This window comes from Anas acuta, chromosome 2 (assembly GCF_963932015.1).
Source record: "Anas acuta chromosome 2, bAnaAcu1.1, whole genome shotgun sequence".
Taxonomy (NCBI): Eukaryota; Metazoa; Chordata; class Aves; order Anseriformes; family Anatidae; genus Anas; species Anas acuta.
Genome location: NC_088980.1, coordinates 67,930,331 through 67,942,455, shown reverse-complemented (window position 1 = coordinate 67,942,455; position 12,125 = coordinate 67,930,331). Strand labels below are relative to the sequence as shown.

At 38.7% G+C, this 12,125-nt stretch overlaps 1 protein-coding gene across 1 annotated transcript in view; it reads right to left on the bottom strand.

Moving 5' to 3' along the window:
- The window catches only part of LOC137850562 (orofacial cleft 1 candidate gene 1 protein homolog), a 76,122-nt gene that overhangs the window by 25,805 nt on the left and 38,192 nt on the right, over positions 1 to 12,125 (bottom strand). The window contains exon 2 of the mRNA XM_068670766.1: positions 862 to 917. Coding sequence (XP_068526867.1) covers positions 862 to 917 — 56 coding nt within the window. The remainder of the gene's footprint in view (positions 1 to 861; positions 918 to 12,125) is intronic.

The window sequence follows — 12,125 nt, the reverse complement described above, 5'->3', positions numbered from 1 at the left end:
CTTAAAATAAAAAATCCCTCCAAAACTCACGCTACAGAGCTGATGACAGGAACAAAAATGCAGGGTGGGGGGAGGGGAGGGACAAACCAAAACAAAACAAAAGTAAAGCATACAATTTATTAAAGAAAACACCGGTGCTGGATTTTGATTTCATAAATTGTCCCCATTTGTTCTTCCTGTTTAAACAATAACTAACATGATGATGGGTTAAATGAAGTTGAGATTGTCACAAACATGGCCTCACTAGTAATTAATGTAGTTTAATATGGTTGTTGGCACACATCTCACATGACAGATAATGTTCCAACATGTCACTGATAGGACCTTTCAGCACAGCTTTAGGAGATCTACCAGGCATTGCCGAGGTTGGTTAGGTCAAAGGGTTGAACCATGTGTAATTCAGAACAGAGGAGGTCCCACGGTCACTCCACAAAAACAATTACACTACTTATTTCACTCCATCCCTGGCCCGAAATTCACAAGCCTCACAGTTTCAGTGCAGTCAATCTCACTCTGCCCTGGGGCTATGAGCCACATGAAAATATGTGGTGCTGTGTTTATAAATCTAATCAAAAATAGAAACAGTAGACAAGCACAATGAGGTCCTACTATGGATCATGGGAATTCTCTAAATTCTGAAGGCACTTTTGTTTAACTTCTGTGGGCCTTCTCCTACCATTACATTGTCTGGTATTCTCGTTAATCATCCTCTTGACTTGTCAATGATATAAAGGAGCCTACGTGTCTGCTGACTTCCCTCACATCACACGACAAATATTATTATGAAATAGCAATGTTAGGAATAGCATTTTTAATAGCCTTTTAATTTTCCTTTTCTAAAAGTTTTTTTTCTTCACTTACCTCTTTTTCCATGCCAGCCTGTCCTTTCTCAGACCCACAGCTAAAAACACTTCCTCCTACAACAAAAGAGAGGAAGCACATCTGAATTTTCAGTCCACATGCTGCCATTGATACCCTTAGGTTTAAACACACAGAGTTGCAGAGCACCAGCCCAGAAACCTGCCAAGATGGAGGTCTGCTGCTGCTGTAGTTCCCCCTTCTGCCTCACCAAAGAGCAAAGTGAGGACAGTGCTTCGCTTCATCTTTTTTGAAAACTTTGTATCAGGTCATGAAAATAAAATAAAATAAAATAAAATAAAATAAAATAAAATAAAATAAAATAAAATAAAATAAAATAAAATAAAATAAAATAAAATAAAATAAAATAAAATAAAATAAAATAAAATAAAATAAAATAAAATAAAATAAAATAAAATAAAATAATAAAATAAAATAAAATAAAATAAGAAAATAAAAATAAGAAAATAAAAGTAGTTTAAGCTTAAATGCAACAACACCAAGGAAATATTTGAGAAGAAGTGGGTAATTCCTAGTCATAGACAGTAACCACTAAAACTATATGAAATTTGTTGTAGAATATACCTAAACTGGAAATTGCAGTGCCAGACCTGCTGGACTCAGAAGTGCCTCTGTGATTCCTGCATCTAAATGAGTCCCACTTGTGCCTCTCTCCCTGTGATGAGATTCAGTTAAAAGTATGGAAATTATTCTCTACACAGATGTTATAACCATTATGGAAGCCTACAATGATTTTACAAGTTATGTATCCTACCAACAAAAATGTTCCAATTTTATACTATCTGCTTTTGTCTCTACGTGGGAAAAAAAATATTCTTTCAAAAGGGCTAGATGGGTTGTTCCTGTGCTCACTCCAATCAATGGCAAAACTCAGTCTGACTCCCTGGTCGCAGGATCTGAACCGCAATGAATAGCAGGCTTCTTTCTCTGCCAGCTTTTCCTTTATGTATTTATACAAACACACATTCAGATTATTTTGCAGAGGCTGAAAACAAAACAAGACTGAACAATTAAAAATATCCCTTCAGAGTCCCTCAGAAGATTCAACCAACCTACTGGGTCAGAGGATGCCCCATACAAAGTACATGCTTGGCCCCATTTGAGGAAACTCTCTCTCCTAAGGGCACCATGCAAAGTACTTAGAATTAAGTATGTGCTTAGGATTCATTGAAATCACTACAATGGACAGTGAACAGGGCCACAAATTCTCCACAGAAAAAAGGTTGCATTGTGGCTTTGGTTGCTCAGTAATGAATGAAGGGCTGAGCTCTGCCCAGGACTTGCAGATACTGAGAGTCTGCTGACCTTTGCCATCACCCCTGGGTTTTGGTGCCCTACTTGGTGTGCCAAGGTCATTGATGTGATGCAGGGGGTTGAGAAGCCAGCGACTCCCTCTCCTCTTGTGAAGAGCCTTGTCCAAAGGGCCCCAGCAGCACGGCCCGTAACTATTGCAGAAACCACACCGAAAGTCCTCAGCTCCATAATATTTTATGATGCTAAAAATAAAGCCCCTATGGAAATCACACAGGTAGGCTAAGGTCAAATTTCTGAGACACATGATAGCTAGATAACAACCCCAGAGTCCCGATTCCAAAATCCAGGATGGGTTTTCAAACCCAGGCAGTATCTACATGACTTTTCCTGTTGCAGCTCCAATCCAATTGCACATCCACTGTATACAGCAGGTAAATATTTCTGAGTCCAACGGCATGGCAAAACAGTTATGTTTCAAACAGGAGCAGCAAAAAAGGAACAACCTGAAATAAATTAAAAGCAATAAAAGCTTGAGGTGTCTCCTCTCCTTTTAAAGGTAGAATCACAAGAAGCAGCCATCAGAAAGAACTGATAAAGATTTAAGCTGTAAATTCAACATTTTCAGCCATGGTCAATGCCTGTGCTTTGAAGGGGAGCCAAAGGTGCAATAATAAGGACTTTTTCAAAGCCACAATGGTCCTGGAAATCCAAACATCAATGGAAATACTTGGAGTTTCATCTTAATTTAAAGAATGTCATTGACCACATTAGGTAAGCAAACGCAAAAATATATAAACATCATTAGTGTCTTAACAGTGATTTTCTTGGAGTTCAAGAGCTTCCCATTATTTGGGCTTTCTGGGGTAATTTTTGTTTTGGTTCAGGACTTTTCTGGTGATTTTTAAAAGAACATGCTACAGACATTGTTTTATCTTCAAAAAAAAAAAAAAAAACTGTCAGGCAGTACATTTAACACTGCATTAAGGGATGTTGTCTGAGGCCTTAACCTCATCAACCTATTTTCTTTATCTGGATAACAGCTAAATCCTTAGAATTAAACTGTCTTGTGGTTTTGAAAGAGTACAGCAAAACCTAAGTACATAACTTTTTTAGTCTATCAAGAAGATAAAAATCTTATTTCAGATCCCGCCAGATATTTTGTGTCCGTCAGATGTAATGTTTTGCATGATTTAGTGGACTTCAGTTACTTTTAGCACATTTATAGTAAAATGACAAAACAAAACAATCACAAGTTATTTAAAAAGTTATTAAAATTGGTACTTACCATTTCTCTCTCCCTCTTCCCCCACACATTTTTTTCCTTTTTCCTTACAGAAGAAAATCACTTCTTAATCATTTCTTTTCACAAAAGGAAATACTAAGGAAACTAAATCAAGCAGACATCCTATCCAAGTAGCTTTCTGTAATAAATAATCTAAATTTTTAATTGAAAAATAGATGAATTAAATAGAATTAGATGCAACAGAAATAACGTAGACTATCACAATGTTATTGATGGGCTCCTGTTAGCAGCCACAGATCTGGAAGTGATCAAAACAACAGACCTTCCTGCTGGTGCAGGCTGAAGTACCTCATCCTCACACTAGTTCACGCTTTATGCTTTGTTTAGCTACTGGAAATAGCTGGGCTGCATTAAGAGCCTGCATGCAATAAGGGTCTTGCAAATGTAGCTATAAAGTGTTCTTGCCACGCTGGTCTGTGGCCCAAAAGCCACCCTGTTTGTAGCTGCCTACCCAGCATCTTCTTAAAGCCCTTCTGAATATGCAGGCAAGTGCATTGCACATAGATAGAGTAGAGCAATGGTGGGCATAGCTAAGGTGCTGGGGACTGCTGGTGGAGAAGCAGTGGGTTCATAGGAGGAGTAACAAAGCAACACTTTGTCGTGACAGTGGCTGCCCTCATTTCTTTCTCACCTTGAGTTGGTACATCATTTATTACATGTTAAGAAGAACTGTTGTGGGATACCTGTGCTACAATATTGGCAGAAACCACTGAGTAAATGATAACCCTAACAACCTACTTGTAATTCCTTTTAGACACTCTCATAAATACCAGCTCAGGAGCATTGGTCTTTAAGAAGTATTTCTTGAGGGGAAAATTGCACCTCTGGTGAAGAGAATCCATCAGTCATTAAATTCAGCAGAACTGACCTTTGAAGCTACAAGCTCTGTGATTATCCTTCTTTAATCAACAACTTTGGGAGCAGATCCTCCAAAGTAGTTTCAGATCCTTTATTTCTTCATCCCCTGACCTTTTTATTTTTCTTTTTTTTTTTTTTTTTTTTTTAAAAAAGGGTCTTGCTGCAAATATAATTTTATAAAGATCATTAACACACTTGAAATTAAGCTCACATTCAATTACTTTACTTGTTAGACTAATGTTCCTAGCCTTTTTTCTACCTGCTTGAAAAAGTAGATAGATAAACGGCTTTTCTATCTGTAGAGATATGATACAATGAAGTAGTGATACCTACTGCTAAATCATGCCAGCAATTCCTGTGGAAGCAAAATACTAAATTTTGGCTTCTGTGCCATCATTGCAGTATTCCCATCTTCCACAAAATGAGAAGCATTGTAGACATAAACAAACACATCATGTTGCTCCAGAGCCTGGCTCAGGGACAGTTGTCTCTCAATATCCCAAAGCTTATCTTTGAGCGCACTGAAAATTTTAGTCATCCCCAGCAGACAGTCTGAAATAGGGGAAATGTGAAGCCAACCCTAACCTGGACAAAAGGCTTTCCAGAACAGGACACCTATCTCCCGGTTTTGTTTGCCAGGCATTTCTTTGGCACAGCTGCCCACCATAAGGCTTAGAAACAATCCAGAACATTGCAGCAGGGCTGGGGGAATAGGCAAGAGGCCAACAGTATGGCAACCACGTTCCTTCTGGTCACGGTCATGCCTCTTCTCAGCCTGCTCTCTGCTTCCACGCTGCTTCTTAGCATTTACATTGCTCATCATCCCAGAGCGTCCTTCTCTGCCACTTCTTACATTGTGAAGGCAGACCAAAACCTACATCAGATGAACAAATGATACCTCCAAACAGGCTGTGCATGCGAGGCTGCTCTCCTCACTGTGACTGCCTGCTGCACATGCACCCTGCAACCATGTGTCAGCAGGAGCTCATCCCACCTGACTGGTCTGGTTGTGCTATCCTAGTTGTCTCCAAGAGCTCTCAGCACTCCCATCTCATGTTCCAGTCACCCCTATTCCAGCTCCAAGGGGGCCAGGCTGGAGGTGCCTATGGGGTACATATTGAATTCTTGTAACACCAACACTGCGCTCTCACCAACTCCCATTAAGATATTGTATCCTCATGCCGTTACCCATAGCACTATGCTTCTCAGCTGCACTCTGACTCTTACAAACTTAGTGCATGTTCTGCATTGTCTCTGTGACCCCATCAGCCATGGTGGGTTTCTGCTGATCCCTCTGGATGCAATGTCATGGTACCAGGAACCTCAGCACTGATTCTGTCCTGACTTCTGCCTGCCTGTCCACACCCCAGTCCTTCCAGTGAAAGAGGTTCTTTCACTACAAAAGGCTTTTGTGCCTTGTAATTCTCAAATAATATGGCCTCCAAATTAAAGCAGCATGTCAGTTAAAAATACTTAGCTGTACATCAAATCCTAAAAAAAACATATGCTTCAGAGACAGAAACAGTGCATGAATTTGACTGCACAAAAACAATACTATAAAATCTAAGGGGGATACATAAAAATGTAAATAAAAATCTAGACAGATAGAAAAATATTTACCATTAGGGAACATGCAAGCAATATAATATATTTTGACCATACACAATTTAATTGCCAACAGCTCCATCACTTTTGAAATCTGCCTCAGAGTTTCTCTCCTAACTTATTTTCAGGGAGTAATTAGTTCATTTTGTGACTGTCTGCATTAGCCATAGATTTAACGCTTCCTTGTTAACTTCTACTCTTCATTCATTGGCTTCCATGACTACTGAAAAGAAAAAACTTTTATACACACTGCTGTTCAAGGACTGAACCTATAATTATTGGAGCATCATTTTCCAGGAAAGTTTCCCTGCAAACAGCACATATGATCAACACTAGAAAAAATGCCTTTATTGCTGTTTACCAGTGATAGATCTAAATTTCATATTTGTGCATAGTAATATAATCTTAAAGGTTTTTTTTTTTACCTGCATCCTTTCTCTGAATTGAGCAAGAATACCAGAAAAGATACACAGAAAAATACAAGAAAATGTATCTTGTGAAAGTAACATCTTTTACAATTATACCACCTGAGATATCGATACTGTTGTTAACAGATCAGTAGAGTTTGATTGAAAGAAAAGAGACAGAAATCATACTGTATAAGCAATCCCAGAAGGAATACCTCTAGTGGTTTAAAACGTATTTCACTTGCCTCTGGCATGAGTTTCTGGATTAGTGTCATATACATGTCAACATGAAACAACATAGTCTATTTGTTTATACATTCACATTACTCTGTATTTTTCTGTATGCCATTTAACATTGACTACACATACGTATCAATATATTCAACGCTGTGAGTGCATACCTCTGTCATGTACCTGTTAATAAGACATAACCACTGAGTACAAAAGGAAACTAAGGTAATGATGTCAATAATAGAAAAGGCAACAAAATGGACAGGAACTTAACAGCACTGTTTGTACACTGCTAACCAGAAATAGTGTTGTGTAAAGATATTTTGATGACTAAACAAACTGACCTGCAGTTTGTTTTTTAAGATCTACCTAACTAATAAAATGTAGGTAGAGGCAACCTTAGGTCTGTAGCTGTTTCCATCAGTCTTCAACCAAGAGCAGCAAAAAAAAAAAAAAAAACAGGTCATACCTGGCTCTTTTTAAACTGTATGTCCTTGGTCAGCATGGTTCAGCACTACTTTTCTTTGTTGCAGACAGAAAATTAGCAATCAGAATTCTGACTCTGGGATTTGAAGCCTTGAACTAGTTTTCCATTGGAAATAAATGCTAGTGATGTTTCATTTACTACCAAAAAAAAAAAAAAAAAAAAAAAAAAAAAAGTTTTGAGACCTTGAGCAGGCAAAGAGCTGTCAAACATGACCTCAGTCAAATTCCTGAATTCCTGCATTTTGAGGTACGTAGCATGTCTAATAGGGCTGAAGCTGACTTCTAACCAATAGGGTAGCTGAAAAAATGTGACACCCTCTGTATGACTTCCATACCATTTGATCAAGTGGAATAGTCAGTAGCAATCCCATGACATGTTTTACTTGGTGACAAAGCAGCTTAGTGAATTTCTGCTCTCTGCCCCCTTCCTCTCTTGGGTCATTCATTCCTGTCCCTGAGCCACAGCCCACTACAGTCTCATTGGCCTTGACACAACCATAGATCTAAGCTGGGTTAAAAATACCTGCTCCCCCCAAACTTTTTTTTTTTTTTTTTAAATCTTGAACTGCTTTTCTGGTCTTCTATGGCTGTAGCACCACAACCAGAGCACAAGGAACTCCAGCAAGCAAAAAGGGATCCTTAAGGAAGCTTTTCCATCAGAGGAAACGTATCCTGAAACTAGATCCTGTAATGACAGAGCTTAGTACAAGCAATATAGATTCAAGGATCTGAAAACATTTATGTTCTTGCACCATCAGAACAAAGCAGAAAGTTATACTATCCAATGATAGGAGAGATCGGAATCCACCAACTCTTCCTCAGTATAACAGGTATCACTAGTATTAAAAAAAAAAAGGTTGGGACTGAAAGGGCTGGGGAGTTGGGGAGTGGTGGTGGGAATGGACTTCAAGGTAGAATGCAGCAGTGACTTTCAGGTAGAGATCACAGAGCAAGAGAGAGTGTGGAAGCAGTTTAATAGTGGAGCAATGCTACTGTGCCCAGCAGCCTGGCCCATGGACCCATCAGTCCCTGGGTGGGATGCCTATGGATAGCACATCCTCTTTTCACTTTGCTGCTGTCTGGGGAGGAGCAGGGTAGCCATGCATCCTTCTGACTCACTTGGGTACCATTTGCTGTCCTACAGCTGGTTGCTTAGGTCAGGATTGGGGCAGTGTTTCACTTGAGCCTGTTTGAGGCTGTTTCATAGCCTGTTTCACTTGAGAAGCAGGTAAGATGAGCCAGGAGATGTTTTATGATGCTTCTGATGTTTTTTTGATGCTTTCCCAGCATCAAAAACCATCTTCAGCTTTATTGGAGTATAAGTGAGTCTGGGCTTTCTTGGCTTTTACTAGCTTGGGTTACACCCATAGTTCAATCTAAATATAGCTTTTAAATGCTACATTTTTCACTACTACAAAAGAGGTTTTTTTAAAAAAAGAGTCCTACAAAGCATATCATTACTCATTTTAGATACTGCAGTCTACAAGCTGATTGTCTATTTAGGATCTGGTTTGGATGATGATACAATTATTCACTATTTTGAAAAACATGTTACAGAACAAATGGGAGAAAATAACTGGAAACAAAACAGTCTATTCTAAAATTTATAGGTCCCAAACCTGCAAAACTCTTATGCATACACTTCTCTGTATTTGCATGAATTACTTCACTGAATACAGCAGACTAATATATTAACTCCCAAGTGAGGGTATTTGTAGTAAGGGAACGTGAAAACTTCAGCAGAACTAAAAAGATGTGACTACACTTCTTTTTTCCTGACTCCTTATCCTTCCTCCCTCACCCCAGACACCAAATTAAGGACTGAAGGATCTCATTCTAGTGCCATTTTCAGAAGTTTCAAATTGGAATAATTTCACTGCCTTGATGGAATTATTTCTCATTTACTCTGGTGAAGGTGAGAGCAGTTTCAGATACTTAAGATTCATTCTGTCATTCTATGACTCTCTTGCATTTCCAGTGAAAATTTTGCTGGCCTGGTTTACTGTGCAAATACAATACAATCCATGCAAATACAATTGCACAGATTGGACCCTGTTAGTTACAACAACTCACTGGAGCAGTAGTAACTTCCAACTGCTGATGAATTTTAGTTTCTTAGATCAGACCAATTTTGCCACTACAGACAATCTTGCTGCAGCCTGTACATGGTGCTATGCAGAAATCAACAAAAAGACTACCGTTGTCTTTTAAACATTTTCAAGCATGTTGTCAATACTGCACAAGTCCTTTCCAAAATGTAGCAACAACTGGAAACCTTGGAAAACCCAGAAAATCTGTTAGAAGGAGTGTAAGTGACCTTCATAGTGCTAAAACTCACACAGTGTGCATCTTAGGTTGGACAGGTGATTAACAAACATCATTTATATTGCATGTTTATTTTTAGCTGACATTTTCTCTTTTCCTTTTTCTTTTTCTTTTTTTTTTTTTTTTTTTCTCATGATGGTTGAAAATACAAATCCAAAGTTATCTCTGTTTTATTTAATTCTCTGTAAAGTCAGTTCACCTCCTAAACCACTAACACCACAACTACCACTGAAAATTTTTATAAAGTCGTATCTTTCCCAACATCATCCCCAGCATCATGAAGGCAGGAAGTGGAATCATTAACCCCTAGCTCTTCACACAAAAATAGATATCCTAAGGACTTGGAAGCAACCTTCAGTGAATCTTCAGGTCCATCTGCCCACTCACATGTTTTTTCTCTGTGGTTGAGCCTTGCCAAAGAGAAAGCAAAGTTAAGTGCAAAATGAAGTATATATAACTTACAATGTCCCTTCCAGATCCTAGCTCATGGATGCACTCTTGCTAGCTAAAACTCGGTGCATTGCAAGTGGAAACTGTATTGCAAATGGCTATCTCAGAATGGATGGATGAATTCTCTATTTCTCATTTCACTCCTGAAAACACAAATGAATGACATTTCAGTTCAAAGTTATCATCATGCCTAAGGGTTAAGTTTAAACTTTTGATTAGTTACTTTAAACACTTTATGCTTCCCTAAAGGTGATATTTAAGGTCAAAAAGAAGGGGGTTGGCCCTGCTCTGCTTTCTTAAGATGCAAAAAGGATGAAAGGATGTTTAGAATATTTATTTCCCCCCCCCCCCCCCTTTTTTTTTTTGGCCTTATTTTTATATCTGAATTAAGAATGTCAAATTTGGATTTTCATTGGTTTTTGGAGATGTTCCCAGAGTAGTAGAGAGCTGGATTAGGAAATATCTTTATCTCTCTGTTGAACCAGTGAAGATAATGAATCTTTCATATAATGTTTTCTTGCAAATATCTGGTACTTGAGTTAATTAAGAAACATGACCCAGTACAGGAGCTGATGCTGCAGTGAGCTGTGTGTGGACAAGCCTCTCCCGAAACCAAATCCAGCAGGACTCCATGAGTTCCCTAAGGTCCTCTATCATGACATGACTGTAGGGCTGTGGACTAAGAAAAACAGAGTCTGTCTTCTACGTGCTCCATCATAACCAATTCATTCAGCGACTTACTTGCATCAAATGAACATTCAGCTTGCATGAATTAGAAAGATTGGTCATTACAAAGCTTGCCTTTAATTTGGGAGGCTTTTTTCTTCACCTTATACTGTACACCATGCCAATGTATCCAAGATCATAATAAATATACAAATGCTATCCCTCAGTAACGTTATAAACTCCCTAGTACCTCATTTCTCCTTGAATACATCATTTAATGCCAATAAACTAGAACTGTCTACAGTGTCAGGCTAGAGGTTCTGAAGCCCATACTTTTGGATGGAAGAGAAGCTTGCTAAGCTTTTAAGGTGGTAGTTTTGTGATGCTAACAATTAAGCTTCATTGTATTTATTCCTTTTTTCCATCAGGTGCTCACAATATCAGTACACCAAAATAGAACAGATGAGAACCAAGAGTCCTCTCACGTATGCCATCTGCATAATAACACAAATAATAAGCATAATATTTTCCAAGATTTATTTTGTCCTCATATGAGAATCAAAACACCTTTGTGCTCTTTAATATTGAGCTCAAAGATAGGTTCACCTTAACAAAAGATGGATACAGATTCACTACACCACATATCCCACAACAAAGCACACACAGATGTTCAGTGTATTAAAAGCATTAACTTTTTATTTTGTCTTCCAAAAAGAGAAAAATCACAGGAAGAATAATGACTTCAAAATAGAACTATTCTATTTGGACCCTAAAACATAGATTCAGTTCTTGGCTATGCTTAAGGTTTATTGTTTGACCATGGTCAAGACTCCAAGATAGCCTGTGGAAAGAGAAAAATCCAGAGCTTCCCTTCCCACCCTGTAAAATGCAAGGAATAATTAAAAGAGACCTGTTCTAGGAATAATACCAGATTGTTAGAGATTGAACAGAGCAGGGACATGAAAACAGAGTTTCATCAGATGAACTGAAATTCAAACTGTTCAAAGAAGTAGTGGATTAGTGGACAGCATTGTACCAGAGATGTTCACTAGATGGGTCAGCACTACAGGGAATCTGCTTTGGCAGAGGAAGAAAGGATGAAGCACTCTGCCTGACAGAGACATATCCAGGCTGGCATGGGAACAGAACTGTCCCATGCAGGGCCATCACCACCTGGGCACAGATGCTGGGGTCACGGGTTTCTTGCACAGTGGAATTGGACCCCAGTGGATCTAACAGATGCAAGAAACTGGGCTTGGCACTCAAATTCTTTAACTGCAAGTGTCCTAGCAGAATATGGGGGGGTCTTATCTCCCAGCAGGAGAATTTCGAGTGTTTTTGTTTTCAGATCATTTTAGAAATGAAATCGGAGGTGAGGAGAAAAAGAATCTGAAGAACTTCAGCAAGACACAACACTTGCTTCAGCTCCAACTGAGAAAAAGCTTGCATGGCATTCTTCAAAAAGAAAACCCATATGCTGACATCTGGGTGCAAGATGACAAGGAATACACAATCCCCTTTCTCCTGAAAACATGCAAGGTTATTGCACAGTCTCAGTGCAAAGTTTACACTTCATACCCTATTCATCAATGAAGAAACAGCTTCCTTTGGCACGCAGACAAAAGGAACAGGCTGGTTTCATATCAGGGTGTCAAAGAATT